The 19,387-nt window shown below is 47.6% G+C and overlaps 3 protein-coding genes across 3 annotated transcripts; 1 reads left to right on the top strand and 2 right to left on the bottom strand.

The window, feature by feature from the left end:
- Positions 1 to 7,828: 7,828 nt before the first annotated feature.
- Positions 7,829 to 9,832, bottom strand: J7T54_007780 (beta-glucosidase A; the record flags this gene model as incomplete). Its single annotated transcript, XM_051508880.1, has 4 exons — positions 7,829 to 8,203; positions 8,303 to 8,906; positions 8,991 to 9,734; positions 9,810 to 9,832. The coding sequence occupies 4 exons, from the start codon at positions 9,830 to 9,832 to the stop codon at positions 7,829 to 7,831; spliced, it is 1,746 nt and encodes a 581-aa protein (XP_051360109.1).
- A 2,922-nt stretch (positions 9,833 to 12,754) lies between these two features.
- J7T54_007779 (putative beta-glucosidase G) lies at positions 12,755 to 15,472 on the top strand (the record flags this gene model as incomplete). Its single annotated transcript, XM_051508879.1, has 4 exons — positions 12,755 to 12,914; positions 13,012 to 13,333; positions 13,452 to 13,699; positions 13,755 to 15,472. The coding sequence occupies 4 exons, from the start codon at positions 12,755 to 12,757 to the stop codon at positions 15,470 to 15,472; spliced, it is 2,448 nt and encodes an 815-aa protein (XP_051360108.1).
- Positions 15,473 to 16,224: 752 nt separating this feature from the next.
- On the bottom strand, positions 16,225 to 17,961 carry J7T54_007778 (uncharacterized protein; the record flags this gene model as incomplete). Its single annotated transcript, XM_051508878.1, has 1 exon — positions 16,225 to 17,961. The coding sequence occupies one exon, from the start codon at positions 17,959 to 17,961 to the stop codon at positions 16,225 to 16,227; it is 1,737 nt and encodes a 578-aa protein (XP_051360107.1).
- Between the last annotated feature and the right edge of the window lie 1,426 nt (positions 17,962 to 19,387).

The raw sequence follows: 19,387 nt of genomic DNA, 5'->3' as shown, positions 1-19,387 counted from the left end.
CTTTAGTATCGTAGTCTAGTCGGCGATTAAGTGCGTCTGCTTTATTATTTTCCGATCCCTTCCGATAGATAATTTTAATATTATAATCCGCTAGGAATTCCGCGTAATAGATCTATTATTTACTAAGCTTTTGTATAGTAACGAAGTAGGTAATATTCTAGTGGTTAGTATAGACTTTGGTCGTGAACTTGGTTCCTAGTATATAGTGCTTAAATTCTTTTATAGCGGATATTATAGCTAAGAACTCTTTATCGTATATAGGGTAGTTTAGTTCTACGCCGTGGAGTTTCTTTAAGAAGAAAGCGATTAATCTTAAGTTATTATTTTTATCGCGTTAGCTAATCTATACTCCTATAGCGTAGTCTAATATATCGGTTTCTAATTTAAGTGGTTTCTCTAGGTCGAAGGTTACGAGGATAGTGTTTGATAAGATAATATCTTATAGTTCCTCGAACGCTTACTTTTACTCGTTTCTTTATTCGAATAGTGTTTCTTTCTTCGTAAGTTTCGTTAGTAACGCTACGATAGTTATAAAGTTATATATAAAACGCCTATAGTAGTTTACGAAGCCCACGAACGCTTATACTTCTTTAAGATTATTTTTAGGTTTAGGCTAGTCCTTAACTACGCTGATCTTTATTTGTTCTATTAGGATTTCGTTTGGTCGAATAGTGTGCCCTAGGAAGACGGTTTCTTATATATAAAACGCGCTCTTCTTTAGGTCTACTAAGAGATTTGTATTCTAGAGTGTTTTTAGTACCTAGTAGATATGTTCCTTATGTTCTTCTAGGGTATCCGAGAAGATTAGGATATTATCTAAGTATGCTATAATAAAGATATCTAAGTTCTCCCTAAGTATATTATTTATTATTCGCTAGAAGGTAGCTAGAGTATTAGTGAGGCCGAATAGTATTATTAGATACTCGAATAGACTAAGTTTTATGCGGAAAGTAGTTTTTTATTTATCTCCTTTCTTTATACGGATTAGGTTATAGGCTCTTTTTAGGTTAAGAGTAATAAACTAGTTCTTGCCGTAAAGTCTATCCTTAAGCTCGTTAATAAGCGGTAGGGGTATCCGGTCTTTGATCGTAATGTCGTTAAGCTACCGGTAGTCTATGACTAATCGTAGCTTATTATTTTTCTTTAGTACGAATATAATAGGGTATCTTACTTCCGAAGTGGATAGTCGAATATAGCCCTTTTCGAGTATTTCGTCGATATATTCTCGTAATACTTTAAGTTATTCTTTATTAAGGTTATAGAGTCTTTAGTGCTTAGTCAAAGTACCGGTTTTAAGATAGATTTCGTGATCCTATCGGCTATATAGTAGTAGCCCTATCTTTAGGGTCTCCTTAAATAATAAGTAGTATCTCTTATACTCCTATAGTATATTCTTTAGCCGTTCCTCTTCTATAATAGGTTTCTTTTCTCTTTCTTTCTAGAGTGCTTAATTTACTTCGAATATCTTCTATATAATGTTAGCGATAATTCGTTTTCCTTGTTTATATCGTATACCTAGTAACAAAGCTTTCTTAGTTAATACTATAGTCCTTGCCTACTTTATCTCGCTTATGTCTTTCTTTAAGGTTTCTTTAGAGGCTAAGTCGTCGCGAATATTCGCTTTATTCTAGTTAAATAGTAATTATTATATTATCGTGTCTATCTACGCTAACTAGCTATTGCGCTAATCGACTATTAGATTACTTCTTTATAACTATAAGTGACTTAATATTATATCGTAATTATATAAGTCTATAATATCGAAGACGATTATCTTATAGTATCCTTATATCGAGGTCTTAAGATAATCGGTCTCGCGGTCGATAGTTCTACTATTATAATCGAAACTTCCTCCTTCGGTATTATAAAGCTTATATATCACTTTCTTATAATTCTATAGTAGCGTGTGTTAGTTAATTACCGCTAGTAAGATATAGTTTCCTATCGATCTACTAACTTATCTAATAATACTCGTAGCCGATATCCGTTAATCTAGACTTCTAAAACCGTTTTCTATCTTCCGCCTGTCTTTACGGAGTAGAGGGTCTTTAGGTTTTCTTCGTTATCTTATGCTTTTTTTATAAGCGACGTTAGTAGTTTTTTAACGGGTAGTATTCTATATCGATATTATTATCCTTAGAGTTATAGTCGCTATACGACTCTATTAGTATAGAGGGGTCCTTGTTTTCCTCCTCGTACGGGTAGTGTGCGTACCTATAGTAATAGACTCCGTAGTCTAGCGTATATCTTTCGTAATATCTATATACTATATATTATGTATATGTTTTTCCGTTCGGAACTTGGTATTCCCTTGCCTTTATTCTATGGCGCAGGCGTAGTGTTTCCTTAGCCCTTTTATATCGTTCGCGGTCTGTTTCGCCTTTAAAGATATAGTTCCGGTCTAATTCCTCGATCGGATTATACGGCAGTCGTATACCTTCGGGGTATTTATTATATCCCTTATATACGTAACTATACTTTAGTGCGCACTCCCTTTATACTAGGAATTCTTTTATAAGATTTCCCTCCCTCTAGCGTCTTACCTTTGCTATAATAGCTTTTCTTTTAGTGAGCTTAAGGCCGAGTAGTGCCTTTGCTATATTCTCGTGTCGTTAGAGTTCTTCCGTTTCCTTTTATTCTCTGGTTCGATGCTAGTCGAATATCTTTTCTTTGATATACTTAGAGTAATCTATTGATAGGTATTTGCTTTATATCTTCTCGTTTCGTGCGTATACTTCGGGGTATCTAGCCGATTACCTTAGTATTATATATCCTATGCTAGGTTCTATATATACGTATTCGTAGAATTCGGCTTTATCCTTTTCGTAGGGGTCGTCGATAGCTCGAATGTCTTCCCCTCTTATTAGGTAGACCTAATATCTCCTTTTCTCGGTTATATGGATTTTATAGAAGTGATATATATATAAGATCTATAATAACTCGTGGTGCTTTCTTACGTTAGGATTTATCCTTAGGTTGTCTCTTAATAGTATTTTTCGATCCTATTTAAGGCTATTTTCTCTAAGTGTTATTTATACGTAGATAACTATCTAGAGGTCCTCTCCTCGGGGCAGAGGATCGTACCGGTCGTTAGCGGCGAAGAGCCAGTCTTATAGCGTAGCTCTTCCGTATAGGAGATTTATTTCGAGTATCTTTTTTTCCTATAAGATTTCTTCTTCGCTATCTATAGAGTCGGTATCTAACGACTCTTCGTCTAGTTCTTAAGTTCGTCGTTATTATTTAACGAGCTGCTTCCTTTGTTGTCCTTTAGCGTCGCTGCTAAGCTTGTCTAGCTTATCCGGTGATTCGTCTATGACGTCCGGGTGTCTTGCTAGTCCCGTAGTAACCTTACGTATTATAGCTAAAACGCGAGATTAATATAGTGCCTTAGGGAACTATCCTGAGTTTTCCTTTCTATTTTAGTAAGTCTAGTAGCTATTGTTATAGTAGGCTGTTTAATAGAGTTCCTCGTGAGTTAGCGTCCTAGTTAGCTTTCGTTAGATAGCGGAGAGGTAGTCTTTATGCTCCTGCTCCCTATCCTTAATAATATCGTATCGTTCGTTTATTATAATTTCGTATCCGGCCTTAGTTATATTTAGCTACTTCGCCTTACCTTTAGGTACTAGCTTCTAGTCCTACTTTCGTTCTTTCTTTAGGGAACGGTATTAGCGCGTAAAGTATCCCTTCTTACTATAGTTATAGTAGGTAAGGTTCTTTTTCTTAATTACTACGAGCTTCCGTTATATAGTATCTAAGTCTATAGGTCCCGCGTGGGTTCCTCCGTGAGCCGTGCTTAGGTAGAACTAAGGTCGCCCTATATTAGGGTAGATCTTGTTTTTATTACTACGATCGCGGCTCGAGGAGTTAGTAAAGTACTATCCCCTTTTCTACTATCGCCTTTCGAATTATCGATTATCGATCTTAACTATTATTATAATATACGTAGCGAGGGCGGTAAGTCAGTCTTCCTTATAGAGTTCGTCCTTAACCTCGTCCTTAAGGCCCCTATAATAGGCTACTATCTTATCTCCCTCACTCTTTATAGTCCTAGATATAATTTAGATAAATAGAACGCTATAGTCCGAAGCTAATCCTTTTTATTTTAACGCCTCTAGCTAGTTCTCGGCTAGGCGTTCTTTATTAATAGTCCCGAAGGTCGCTTTTAATACTTCCTCGAAGTTATAGTAATACGCGAAGATATCCTTTATATCTTACTTTCGGTACTAGTAAACGTTAGTTACGAAGTCCCGAAGCGTAGGTTCGAACTAATATAAGGCGGCTCCCGATAGATATCCCGCTATATAATATACTTTATCCTCCTCTATCCGTAGTATAAAGGGGAAGTACTACTAGTAGGCTCTAACCTAAATTAGGAACCCTTAAAGGTCCTTAGTTATACTATCGAATAGTCCTAGTTAGCGTAGCTTTATAATCTCTCCTAGGTCCTTGCCGGTGATTTAGCGAATAGTATTATTACTCACGCTATTTATTTCGTTCCTTAATTACGTATTTTATTCCCGTTATAAGGCTATTCCTTCGTTAAAGTTATAGTATACCTTATCGTACTACTCTTTATCGCGAGTCTATATATCGGCGACTTATTATAGTTATCCCCTAAGTTGTTAGATTTATCCCCTAAGGATATCCGCTTCGTCCTCGGACTTATCCGAGTTTATGCCGATATCTTCCTCGGGCAGAGGTTAGACAAGCTCGGCGTACTTACCCTTAGTCTTAGAGGATTCGCTAGCTATAGTATCGTATTGCTTAAGTACTTAACACGGTAGTATACTAAACAAGAGCTATCAATATATGATATTCGGGTCTATACTAGCTACCGGGTAGGTAGAATAGAAGTCGGTTATTAAACTAAGTATACTAGGATATCGTTAACTTAAGCGGTCGGGTTATAGTCTATATACGAGATAGTAGATCTTACGTAGATAATTATATTAATAGCTAAGGGGCTAGGTAGAGGCTGACTATAGTAAAGCTAGGCTTCTTATATACTAAGGTAATCACGGAGTAATCACGGTTAAATAAGAGTGATCAAAGGTGATTAAATATAGTTGATCACCGTGGTCGTGGTGTTAAGAGTTAGTGATCAGTGTGATTAGTGTGTGATTGGCGAAAATAGTGGGGCGTGTATGAGAGTCACGTGCGAGCCGCATGGCGGCGCATGCGGTCGTATGTTAAGTCGTAACAAGAAGGCCGTATCGCTATATACTTATAAACTAGAACTACCTATAAGTATAAGAGTATACCTTATATTCTACGTTAACTTACTCCGACCCGCTATTAATAACCCCTATCCCGGATAACGTATTATACCTCCGCCGCTTATTAAAGTTAATAAGGCTAAAGAGTTTATAATATAAGAAATAATAGATTCCCGCTAGGAACGAAGAGGCTAAGGTAACCTACGATTATAGTATATAATAAAGTAGGTTAGGTATAATAATCCGACTAAAGAACCCGTAGAGTATTTAGAGAACGCGCAATAGATCGTCGCTAACTACCACCGCCGATATCCTAATAAACCTAGTCCTTAATAAATACTCGTAAGAGCTCGCCCTTAGAAAGGGGCGTATTATTATAGCTAGTTAAGAGCGGGGACCCACCCTATACCTCGTAGTTATATGAACTCGCGCCCGCTTTTATATTTTATCGCGATCCCGACTATCTTCTATTATAGCTCTTCGAGCTACGTCTTATATATAGAGCCTGCCCTACCTAAGGAGTGCCTATCCATAGCAATAAACCAGATTAGCCTAACCGAGTGTTCCCCGTCCTACCTGCCGACCGACCCCCCCTGACACTAGCCTTTGAATATTATAGAAGGCTTTAGAAACACTATATTCGTAAGCGCTATAGACCCTTATATTAGTCCCCTGAAAGATCCCTGTAAGTTCTAGGTGGCCCCTGCAAGGGTCATGTGAGAGGGCCTCGTAAGGCGCCTAATAGGGGAATTAGGTCCCTATTTTTAATAGTATATATATTATATATATCTTAAAGGTTGACTTTTTTCGTGTGTTTTATATAGCTTTCTTCTATACTTTTACGGAAACAAATATACAAGGAGGATTTAAAGTCGCTAGACTTATTCTATACGACCTAGAAAGGGTTCTTTCGAAGCTAAATATAAAGCTTCGTACGCCGACTCCTCCGATAGATCTTCTTAAGAATAATCACCCTTAGATCTTTAAGACGCCGTAGAACGCGCAAGAGGCTAGCGCATAGTCGGAAAATATTGAGACTCGAATCTCGATCTATTAGAATAGCTCCCTAACGCCTATACTTAATACCTTAGATTAATTAACGAAGGGGGCTATAGTAGTGATATACTAGGTAGCCCTCTTACAAGCGGAGAACATGTCGCTACGTACGGCAAATAAGGTATTAAGTAAGCGCCGGGGGATCAAAAGAAGCTATCTATAGTATAAAGGCACCCTTACTATATAAGATAGGAAAGATCTTATTAATTAAAAGAAGGTTAATTAAATAGATTTAGGAAGAAAAGCGCACGAAGAGGCGCCCTTAGCCACCGGGTAGTCCGAAGCCTGCACGCTATAGTAGATGCGCTAAAACAGGTTATAACGTGCGAAGTTATTAGGAAGATATTTAAGCCTCACTCTATAAGGCATACTAGATTTTTTTAATATTAATTTCTTATATTATTATAAATCAGCCTTTTTGTACGCGGTGGGTGGTGAAAGTGGCCCGCTCGCTTGGGTGGTCCGCTCGCATGTGGATTACGTTAACCGACTTCTATTCTACCTACCCTATAGCTAGTCTAGACCCGAGCGTTTTACTAAGCATATCCCTCCAAGGTATATATCTATAAAGACCTTACTATATTTATTATGAAGTTAAGTAAGGAAAAGTCGATAGTAAGTTTTAAATTAGGTAAGAAATCCTTAAAGCTCCTTTGAAATACTAATATATAGTGTTAAGCTCTTAAACTTAATAATTTCTCCTAAGTCTTAGTAGTTCTAGACTTGGCTATAATATTATATTATTTACGTCCTTGATAAAAGAATATATTTAATAAGTGCTATTACTATATAATATTCGAGTCTAAACTAACTATACAGTAAGTAAAATAAAAGTAAGTTTATTAAACTAAGTATATTAAGATGTTATTAACTCAAGCCGTTAGGTCAAAATCTATTTATGAGATAATAGATCTTATATGAATAATTATATCAATAGCTAAGGAGTTAGTAAAGACTAACTTTAATAAAGTATAGCTTCCTATATATTAAATAAATCTTATATAAATAATTATAGTCGACTATTGTCTACGAGCGACTTTATAATATAATCGACTATAGCCGCCTAGTGTCTATAGTCGACTATTATACGTAGTGCGTGACTGTTGTCTAATAGGAGAAAAAAGTAGGGGGCACGTCGGAGGCGCATGCGGTCGCCTGTCGACTCGTAACACCAGGCTCGATCATTGGTACCCTTGTCGGCTGGACCCTCGGATACTCATGGCGCGTGGGGCTGCTCCCCACAGCCTTTGTACGATGGCGTCTCCCTGGATGGATGCTGGGCCTGCGGGCGCTAGGTCATAGCCGCGAGTTTGAGGGTCTGAGGAGGCGACTTGAGGTCGAGAGCACCAACGCATCTCTTGCGACGGGTGTGCAGGGACAGCATGGAGACAGGTAGGCAGAGGGAAGGCGGACAATGGGGCAACAGGTTATGGCTCAATTTCAAGAGGCGCTCTAATATGGCGCAGGGTCGTAACGCACTGTATCATTCCAAAGTAGATGGGATCGGAAATGATGTCCGTGGCTCCATCGACACCCCCGAATCCGCCCTGTGCGCCTTACTCCTCGGCAGTGTGCTGCAGCATAAAATCGGTGAAATCGAAGATGGCACGTTTGAAACGCCGCTGCATGGTTGTCTTGTTGTACACCTGCACACCATACATGTCATCATACTGGCCCCACTCCCAATTGTCGAGATATGACCAGCCGAACACGCCTTTCATCTTAACGCCGTCGTAATTGATGGACTTCAGGACCTCTCGAAGGAATGGAACATAGAAGTTGCCCTGTGCGGGATCCATAACGTGTTGCTCAACTGACATTTCTGTGGCGTGGTAGGGCGGCAATCCAAACTCGCCAATAGTGATTCCGTGCTTAGTAGGATAGGTGTGGTGGAAGTACCCGAGCATGGCGCGTACGCCATCCGGGGGGACCTGATCAGAAAGTATCAGCGGTTTTGCTCTCAGCTATACATCTCGAGTGCCACGAAGCCTCTATGGGATACAATCGTGGGCAGAGAAGCTAGAACATACTGCGATCCGATCGACGTTGCCGTAATAGTTTTCCTGCCACGCAGAAGTTCTGTTTCTCTGGGTGCGAGTACAGGCTGGGTACAGCGGGTGCTCGATGTCACCTTCGCACGCCAAGATGCCACTATCTGGCGCGGAATGGTAAGTAGCAGTGTACACGTCGAAGGCAAAAAAGTCTGCAGTGCCCTTATAGAACTCGAGCTCTTCGTCCGTATACGTAGGGAAACCGACCGCCTGCATGCTCTGCGGTACGTTTCTTCCTAGAAAGACCGGGTTCGTGAACATGGCCAGGTTGAAATCGTTTCTGCGTACTGCGGCCTCGACGTCTGAATGATTAGCAGGGTCAAGCGGTAAGGAGAAGCCGGTGCCGCTGAGCTCCATCTTGAAACTCCATAGACCATTCCCTTTGATTTCGTCCCGGTACCAATTAACAATGGAAGCATGGGCGTCGAGGATGTTCTTTGTATAAGACCAATTCCCTTGAGCATTCCCCTGAATAGTCGGCTCGTTGAAAGAGTACCAAGTTCCTACGCGGTCGGAATAGTGCGCGAGGACGGTCTTGGCGTAGTACATCCACCCTTCGACAAATTCGGGGTGACTCACTGCCCTGATCGATTGTCAGTAGAGCATCGCTATGAGAATTCTGTTGGGTATCCGCCTGCGGATTAGGCAAGCTGGGGACCAAGCTTACATAACGGTGCCGTCTGCGTAGTAGACAGGAGTGTCCCAGTGGAACAAGGTCACAACGGGTTTCATACCGTACTCGAGAATAGTATCAATGACACTGTCGTAATGGTCAATGGCCTCCTCGTTGATGGGCGACCCAGCGACTCCAAAGGGAACGACCCGAGGCCACGAAACGCTGAAGCTATACGATTCAACACCAATGGCCGCCATGCGGGCAATATCCTGCTTGTATAGGTAATAATTCATGGCTGCAACGTCGGGGGGGCCACCGTTCTTTCCGGTATAGTTGCCCTTGTTGCGAGATTCCCAGACGGAAGGTCCACGCCCTTCGTCTCTGAGAGCGCCCTCAATCTGGAGCGCAGCACCAGCAAAACCCCATGAAATGTTCTTAGGGAAGCCCAAGCAGCTGGGTTTTCCTCCATCAAGAGGCAGGGGCGGCGGCTTGACCAACTCCTGGCTCGGAAGCGGCGTTGGCTCCACGGTTGTTGAGAAGGGCCCAGTTGTAACCGGGATATCCTGCCAAAGGGAAGAGAGCGCATATCGGCCGTAAGTCTCGCTCTGATCTGTAGGCGTGGCGTCCACAGGCCAACTAGTTGTGGTCTGGTTGGGCACGAGGCGAGAGAGGCTAGCGTATGGAGGCGCATAGGTTGCGAACTTGTCAGGTACTACGCGAGGGACTGCATATTCTATCTCACGATAGGCAGGCCACTGATAGTCATTCTGCGCTGCTACACCGCTAACCAGGCCACTGGAATGGAGTTATGATCAGTGTCTGTCAACAAGTTGACGGAGATCAACAAAGAAATAGCTGGGAGCATCTTACCTGAAGAAGCAAACTTTCTTCATATTTGCGTTGGTATTGCGAAGCGCTTTGCAAGGTTGGACCTCAAACCGCTTGTTGATGAGGAAACTTGATACATATATGTACTGCTGGCATGCTCGATTGATGCCTATTTGAGCGACTATACTATTGGGACGGGCTTTTGGGGACCGCACTCCCCCGAGTCGGTATGTCCCCGTGCCCCTTAGCACGTCGTACCCTCGCTCAGGTTGAAGATGGGATCCTAGATGGCACTATTATTTGCGGCCTTTTTGGTGATATTGCGGGGCACGAAGGAGTAAAGTATGCTGAAAATCGGCCCTTCTTCTCTTGCGGGGTAAATTCGAGGTAAGTCACAAGTAGTGAAACTCCAGGAAAGCTGGAGAGACCGGGGTCAATCAAGCATGAGCGGGCAGTCATTACACTGACATGGTGTCACACGAGCTCAGGACTAGAAGCAGCAGCGCATGCTGCAGTGTATCGTATAGGGCTGGTTTACGACTACATACACGATGACCTAAGCGTCAACGTACTAATTCCTTCCTATCACTTAGATCAATGCACGCTTGCCTTGGAGCCTCGGGTCTCCTCAGGGGCCTTGGGCTCTTTTTGGGTTTCTGGGGTCTCTGGGGTCTCTGGGGTCTCTGGGGTCTCTGGGGTCTCTGGGGTTTTTTTTTAGGCTCCCTCGGTTTTCCTCGGGTTTCTCGGATTCCTCGTTCCTCCGCTCTAGGCTCTCCACCTCGCTCTAGGCTCTCCACCTCGCTCTCCACCTCGCTCTCCACCCCGCTCTCCACCCCGCTCTCCACCCCGCTCTCCACCCCACTCTCCGCCTCGCACCAAACCATAGCAGCTAGAAAGGCACACACCGCGCGTTCACGATGCAATTCCGGACAATTTTATAAAAATTTGCTTACCATCCTGGCCTATAGGCCCCAACGTCCCTTCAAAGCACGAGTAATTATGATGGCCTGCGCTGCGGCCCTTGCTTACTCTGGCTACCCTAGTCCTCCATCTCTCTCCAGATGCTCCGCGACAAGTAAGCCTCCATTACTTGACCTGCTAGTGTGGCCCAGCTAGTTGGTCTACCTTGTTCACGGACGGCTCGCGGTTAACCGTCCTAGCATCAGCGTGGCCTTGGAAACCGTCCACACACCGTGGGCCCGCAATTTTTGGAGCCTCACCCTCTGGTGTCTCGAGACGCTTGCTCAACACTAACATATTATTTTCATAATCCTAGCTTACAACTCATTGCAATGTGTACAAAGATGCTACTATCAACATCCATATTTGTCGTACTAGTCACAGACATCTGCTTTATTACGAGTGGCGACCATCGCCTGTCGCACCCACGATGGCTTGGGAGTAGCCGGGATTTCAGACCTCTCGCAAGCCGGAGAGAGCCGCTAATACCGCTAATAAGGTCCGCTTGTATTTTTCTCTTGACATGGTGATGACCGCGACGGGCCCGAGAGAAGCCATCATGGAATGGCTAGAGAGGATGGCGCAAAATCGAGCCCAGGACACCGCAGGTCGATAGAACGTACCATATCACACTCTGAGCCTAACCCACAGTAGATGGATGAACGTCGAAGTGATAATGCCGTCGTCTTGATGGTACACAGCGGCATTATATTTCTCTCTTGACGCAGATTCCAATGTTGGACACTTGTGGCCGACAGGATGTACAGACATGATGGTGCCGATCGAGGTTATGAAGGAAACTCAATTCTAGACGTCTGTAACTTGCGTATCCGAAGCTGAGTTTCTGTGACGTTGGGCTCTGTATAGGTTGTCATGCAGCAGCGCTTTGCTGGCCAGGTGGTCCGCCGCGATGACGGGGTGCCCATCTTTGCCCGGTGGACCCCACACAACCTCCGCCCCCCATAGCCCGCCGGGCGTTGTCACTAGGGGCTGCGAGCTGTAGAGTCTAGGATACAAAGAAGGCTCTTGGGCTACGCCCCATTTTAGAGAGCTGGCGAGACGTCTGATTCAGCGACGAGGCCCATTTTAGCATAGGACCCAAGGGCAAGGCCAGGATCATCCTGAAGCTAGGTGAATGGTACTGCCCTGACTGTATCCAAGAACGTCGCGAGCCGGAGCCTTGTCACAAGATGGGACTCCACGCCTGGGCAGCCATTGCGTATAAGTTTGTCTCTGACGTCTCTGACCTGGTCTGCTACGAGGTCCCTGGCAATAGCAAGGGCAAGATGAGCCAGCAGGCCTACTGTGACCAGATTTTTGACACAGGCCAAACCCTAGATCCATGCAGGCCAGCAGTTCATACTCGAGGAAGACGGAGACTCTGGCCACGCACCAGGCAGGTCGAATATCGTGAGATCCTGGAAGGAGGCGGCAGGTCTACGGTGTTACTTTAATACGCCTACATCTCCAGTCCTGACGTCCATCGTGAACGCCTGGAGGGTCCCAAAGCACATATCAAGCAACACGAAGCATAGGACGTAGAAAACCTGAAATTCCTAGCCGTAGAGGCCTAGACAGACCTTTAAGCCCACCCAGGACGGGTTCATAGTTGGGTTAATTCAATGCCTCATCGGATGAAGGATGTGGGGTGGGGTGGTAAGAAGGGTGGTCGGGTGGATATCCTGTTTGTAGTGTGGGGTTTCTTTCAGCACCCCCTTGCCAGGATCCCCCGTACCTGGGGTTCTGCGACGCAATAATACTTGGGGTGACCTCCCTGGCCCCGTTGCTAGTGCCAAGGTCTTTAGACCTCTAGTCACTCCGAATAGAGGCCGATGCGGGCAGTCCTTTTGGTAACGATGCTTTTCAAGGACAATGAACGCATGACCGACAGACGGCGTAGTGGAGCAGCACCGCGCAATGATAGATTATTGTGTGTGTAAAGAGCGCCATGGTATAAAGGACACCACCGTCTTGTTTCTGATGAGCTATTGTAGACCGTCTCAGTGATCCAGGGAGAGTACGAAAAGATGCATCTCAAACTCCACTTTCTTTCTGCTTTGGTGGCCTCCATCGTGGCGCAGCACTATGCTGTGCCGAACAGACCCGAAGGCGCGTTTTCCTACATCCAACCCGCCAATACCACTATTCTCGGACAGTATGGTCACTCTCCGGCTGTGTATCCTTCTCGTAAGTAAAACACTGGAGCAAGTTGGACCGGCGGCAGACGCAACCGGTGATCACTTGATCACCCGGCCGACGACTGAAGGCTGACACGAGTCCATAGCTCGCATATCTGGTGCTGGGAGGTGGGAAGAATCCTTGAGAAAGGCCCGCAAGTTTGTTGCAGAGCTCACGTTGGAGGAGAAGGCTACCATGGTGACTGGTAAGCCCGGACCTTGCACCGGCAACATCTACCCCATACACCGCATGGGTTTCTCTGGCCTCTGTCTCCAAGATGGCCCCGCGGCCATCCGTAATGCTGATTACTCAAGCGTCTTTCCCGCTGGAGTTACCATCGCATCCTCTTGGGATAGAAAGATGATGTACGACAGGAGTGTCGCTATGGGCCGTGAATTCAAGAGCAAAGGTGCCCATATCGCGCTTGCGTAGGTTTCCCCACCCCCAACCCCTTTGTTTTTTCTCTCTTGAGAAGCTTCAGAGGAGGTTTTTGGCACAGACGTGATGGTCGTTCTTTGATCAATACTAACGGCTCTACCTCTGCAGTCCTGCCGTTGGACCTCTGGGTCGATCGGCTTACTCCGGCCGCAACTGGGAAGGCTTCTCCCCGGATCCTTACCTGAGCGGTGTGGCTATGGGTCTCTCTGTGCGGGGTCTTCAGGATGCTGGTGTCCAGGCAACGGCAAAGCATTTCATCCTCAACGAGCAGGAAATTTTGAGGAACCCTACGCTTGGGCGCACTAACGACTGGGTCTTCGAGGCGGTCTCTTCCAATGCCGATGACCGTACAATGCGTAAGACCACCAAGTTGATTCTTGGGAGAGAGTTCGGGCTGACTGGTAGTAACAGATGAGCTGTACCTGTGGCCTTTTGCGAATGCGGTTCACGAGCAGGTCTCTGCTGTTATGTGCTCGTACCAGCGCATCAATGGCTCGTACGGATGCCAGAACTCTAAGGCGCTTAACGGACTCCTGAAGGAAGAACTTGGCTTTCAGGGATACGTCATGTCTGACTGGTTTGCGACCCACGCTGGTGTTGCCTCCATGGAGGCCGGCCTGGATATGGACATGCCTGGAACGCCGCTACGCAAGGTCATACTTCCCGACGGCAGCGGCTACAACTCCTACCTTGGCGGAAATGTAACCCTCGCAGTCCGAAATGGCACTATCAGCAAGGAACGCGTCAATGACATGGTCGAGCGCATCATGACGCCCTACTTCTTCCTCAAACAGAACCAGAACTTCCCTACCATTGACCCTTCGAGTATGAAGCTCAAAGCCTTAGCACCTTCCGAGCAACTGTTCTACGACTGGGAGGCCGAGGTCACGGCACCAGCCAGCCGTGACGTTCGCGACGACCACGGACAGCTAATCAGAAAGCATGCCGCGGCCTCGACGATTCTCTTGAAGAACGAGAAGAACGCGCTGCCTCTGAGATCTCCCAAGTCTATTTACGTTTATGGCAACGATGCAGGAGATACCACACAAGGGCCCCTCAACCAGGAAGAGTACGAGTTCGGCAACTACGCCGTCGGAGGTGGCTCTGGCGCGGCGCGCTTCTCCGAGCATGTGACACCTCTGCGAGCGATCCAGGAGCGGGCCGCCGCCCAGGGCAACGCCTTGGTCCAGTTCTGGCTCAACAACACCCAGATCTTGGAGATGGACCCCTCTTCGATGTTCTCCACGGAGGAGCCCGATGTATGCATCGTCATGACGAAGAGCTGGGCATCCGAGGGCTGGGACCGCGAGACCCTGGACCTGGAGTGGGAAGGGAGCGCTGTCGTCGACAAGGTGGCGAGTGTTTGCAGCAATACCATGGTCGTCATACACTCGGGGGGGATCAACATGATGCCCTTTGCGAGCCACCCCAACGTCACTGCTATTATTGCTGCCCACTATCCTGGAGACCAGGCTGGATACTCTATGGTGGATGTCATGTACGGAGACGTCAACCCGTCAGGAAGGCTTCCCTACACCATTGCCCACAACCCCACGGATTACGAATTTGCACCCATCACGACCGGAGTGACCACCAATGGCACCGAAGACTGGCAGTCTTGGTTTGACGAGAAGCTGTTCATCGACTATCGCCACTTCGACAAGACCAATACGTCGGTGCTGTATGAGTTCGGTTTCGGTCTCTCGTACACAACCTTTGCGCTCTCCAATTTGACTATTCACAAAGTCGCCACTGGGGATATCGAGGCACTTCCTAAGAAGCAGGACATCGCCCCGGGGGGCAACCCTGCCCTGTGGGAGACCTTGTACAAAATCGAAATCATGGTCCACAACACCGGCCACGTGCGCGGAGCCGCCGTGCCCCAGTTATATATCACCTTCCCCGAGCAGGGTCCCGACGACACACCCGTACGCCAGCTTCGCGGGTTCGAAAAGATCGAGCTGAGTACTTGTGGTCAGCAGACGGTGAATTTCGAGCTGATGAGACGCGACATAAGCTATTGGGACGTCGCCGTGCAGCAGTGGAGGATCCCAGAGGGTGAGATAACCATTAGCGCCGGTTGGAGCAGCAGGGACCTTGTCGAGTTTGGCACCTTCACGGTCGCTTAGCAGGTAAGTATAAGTCAATGTCTTCAGTTTGACGGGACGTCCAGTGCGGAGTGCAGGACAGTGGTCAAGAGCCGAGGCATGGGGTAACATATCACTCGTCCGCGCCTACGCGCCAACTGCTCTCTTCTCTCTTCTCTCCTCATTGTACTATTCTTGCAATAAATTGGCATTACCTCGTGAGTTGATCTCCTCTGGCTCGTGATACGGACCAGGGAGATTCCAAGTACCTCCAATAGAGAAAGGACAACGACTCCACAGACTATACTACTACTTAGACTTATAGGCTTTCTCTCCTGGCAAGCGCAAGGGGTTTCCAACTAGAAAGCTTAAACCAACGGGGTATCTAGAGGCCTTCAGTATAGCCGTACAGAAGGATATAATTTACTATTCATTTACCTCCCCCCTAAAATATATCTGCTATAAAGGTGGCGGCCGGACACTAATGCTTTAAACATAGAGCTCCAAGACCACGCAGCGCCCAAAGTCATGCAGGAGGTAATCCGATCACCAGCCGTCCCGGCGAGAGACAAACCATACCATTGGAACCCGTTCGCCTCCAGTATTACTATAATTTAGCAGATGGTGTAGGAGGTCCGGCACGGGCGCACTTTGCTATTGAGTTAGACAACTCCGTTGTTAAAAATACCACTACTACTAGTACCACCCACAAAGATGTATTGGAATTCTTTCTTTAGATCGCAGTCTCCTCGTGCCCCTCCCAAGAAGCCAAGCGATTATTGTTCGATCTAGAGCTACCTCTTTGCACACCTGTTCTTGCACGGAACGTTTTCATAGGAGAGTCCATGTCCGAAACGGAACACGGGATTCTCGGTATCGAATGGCACATCCTCAAACTGGTTCTCCACGTCCTCCATGGAGCTGGGGAGATCAAAGGGCAGCTTGCCCTCCGGCTTGGCGTCGCCGAAAACCAGGTCCAGGAACGCCTCGGGAGAGCTGCCATAGCTACCCATCACGGCGGCGGCTCGCTCAAAAACTTCCGGGATGACCGCCGGTCGACTGAGCCAGACATCAACAATCGTCGGTACAGCAGCGTAGATGGCGGCTTGGCGTTCCTGCTCGGTCATCGTGAAGTTCAACGGCCCAGTGTTGAAGCTCTTTTCGAAGGCACCGCTCCGAGGGTATGACGGGGCCTCAAATTTGAGGAGGGCAACATCAGCCTCCTGGGGTGTCTCGACAACGGTCAAATTTCGAAGCTCCATGTACGTCTTGTTGAAACCTTCGATGTAGAACTTGGCGTCCATGTCCGCGCGGCGTAGGGGCAGGATGTTCTCCTTGTTGGTCAGCAGGGTGTAAGAGCGGCGTTGCGTTTCCGCGCCGACGCGCCTGAAGTAGTCGTTCCCCACGATGCGCTGCGCAGCCTCGACATCGACAAAGGGTTGCTCGAACAGGCCCAGGATGAACTTTTCGCGCAGGATCGCTCGGACGGAGCGGTCGATCCGAGTCTCCGGCACAATTCCGCTCTTGACGAGGTCGATCAAGATGTCGGTGACGTGCTCGCCGCCGAACTGGTCAACACCGGCTTCGAGAGCCTTGAGTAGCCGCTGCGGCCTGCTCAAGTGCTCAACACCCCAGGCACGGGCCGGTGCCGGCTCAGGGTCACCCATGGACTGGTTGCTGATGATGCCCCAGTCCGCCACGACAATGCCACGGAAACCCATCTCTTCACGAAGTAGATCTGTGATGACAGCCTTATTGAAAGCCCATCCCACCTCCTCGTACTCAGTGTCGATAGGGCGTGAGTAATATGGCATGATCTGTCTCGCTCCGGCCTCAAAAGCCGCCCTGAACGGGATGAGGTGATAATCAAAGTTGTCTCCGGGGTATGTAGCGTTCTTGCCGTACCAGAAATGCGCGTCCTCGCCGTCCTGCATAGCGCCACCACCCGGGAAGTGCTTCGTGACGGTCGTGAGTGACCGTGGCCCAAGCACATCGCCTTGTAACCCCTTCAGCATGGGAACAACGAGTTCCGCAATGAGATGAGCATCTTCGCCCATGGTCCCCTTGTTCCGGGCCCATCGGGGCTCCGTTGAGACGTCGACCGTTGGGTGCAGAGCGGACCGGATGCCGACGGCAAGGTATTCCTCCCTGATGATCTCGGCGTACTTGAAAACCAGCTCAGGGTCTCGAAGGGCGGCGAGTCCCGCAACCTCGGGCCACTCGGAGAAAGTCCCGGCGGAGAAACCGGTACCAAAGTTTTCAGTGAAAGAGTTCCGGGGGTCGGTTGATATCGTGATGGGAATGCCGAGACGAGTCTCTAGGGCAAGCTCCTGAAGGTGGTTCATGAAGCCCGCCATGACAAGGCCTTCTTCATTACCGCCAGCGAGGTTGTAGTGAGAGATGTAACGATCTTTGATCATGGACTCGGTTGGTAAACGGTTGGCATCCGGGTTGCCGGTGTCGATGACTCCGCCGGGTCGCATCAGAAGGACCTGCTGGAACATCTGTCCGGCTTTCTCCTCGAGGCTCATTCGGGAAAGAAGGTCCTCCACTCTATCGCTAACACAACGCTCCGAATCCCGATAGACAGGGTCAGACTTGGCCGACGCAGCCCTAGCCGGAGAGGCCACTGCCAAAAAGGCCGTTAGAACGTGACCGAGCATGTTGACAACAGTAGGCGGAAGAAGAGACAGATCCAGAGCAGGTAGAATGCGAGAAGAATATTTCCTGGGACGGACAGACTGATAAACCGGAATGGCATTGCCTCCTATTTATCCTCCTCCCTCCTCCCCCCTCCCCCCTCCTCCGTTTGTCCGCGCTGCCTGGCGTCGGCAGCCGAGACACTACATCTCGCGAGTCTTGTCGTAGCTAATAGTGAGTTTAGGGGCTATGAATAACGAAGCCAGGGTGCCTCTGGTCATTCAACACGTTGAGGAATTATCCATGGAAAATGTGGACCGATCACCGGGCCTTCATCGGCGCCTCACCAGACGAGGTCCATGTAAAGCCTTGGTTTTCGTCTTAGCGTGGCGGTCATGCCGCCAGGGGATGAAAAGGGCGCAAGAATCGACCAAGCTTGCCTATTTCTCCGCATTGTTACCCCACACCCCAGGCTCGAGTGCTCCGCAGCGTAAATCCATCATTGGCAGGAACTCAGTTGTCCGGGTCGACTCCGGTTCCCATACATCTTTTGGTGCCCTGCCGCAAATGAAGTCTGGACAAGCGGCACCGAACAGTCACTCCCGTTGCCCGTTCTGGAGTGTTAATTGCTCAGTACTAGATTTAACTCGCGTGCGGCCTCGCGCCGGAAAGGGAAACACCCAAACCAGTTGAGAAGGGAAATGAAGCCCTGACCCTGAAAGAACATTTGAGAGATTTTGGGAGTTTCAATCGCAGCCGCGAGGATCCAACTGGAAGAGGAATTCCACGAGCTTGGCTCTGAATCACATACCTGGTGCTTCTGATAAAGTGGCTTAATCCCCAGAAACTGCCACCTAGCTACGAGCAGTGCAATCGTCCTCCTGTCTAACCCAAACTTTTGATTTGTACGAACGCCAACATGTGGGTGGGTGTCGGATGATCTCACCGCAGAATCTTCCCCGTCATTGGCGATCTCGCGATTGTTCCTGCGGGAGACACTAAGATAACGGCAAATTGCGATATTCGAACTGGGAGCGTTGCTGAGGTGGAAACACTGGGAGCATGACTCCGCGAATCATGCATCAAAGTCGAAAACGACAAGGTGGGTCCTGATGATATGTCGTCGAACTGCGGGGTCTGATACGTGATTGGTCGACAAGACGGGCCTCGGGGTCCTCATATACTCTCGCTCGCTGATTCGCACTATTCGTTAGGTTCTCCGCTAGCATCGACCCAACTTCATGACAAATTCCCGGGCACAAGCTTCCAGTACCCACGGGGCTTTCCCCAACCTCCTCGCTAGCGGATAGTACTAAC

Source organism: Emericellopsis cladophorae (assembly GCF_022114955.1).
Source record: "Emericellopsis cladophorae strain MUM 19.33 chromosome Unknown NODE_50_length_166691_cov_114_954254, whole genome shotgun sequence".
Lineage (NCBI taxonomy): Eukaryota > Fungi > Ascomycota > Sordariomycetes > Hypocreales > Bionectriaceae > Emericellopsis > Emericellopsis cladophorae.
The sequence above is the reverse complement of the archived record's forward strand: the minus strand, read 5'-3'. Positions and strand labels throughout refer to the sequence as shown.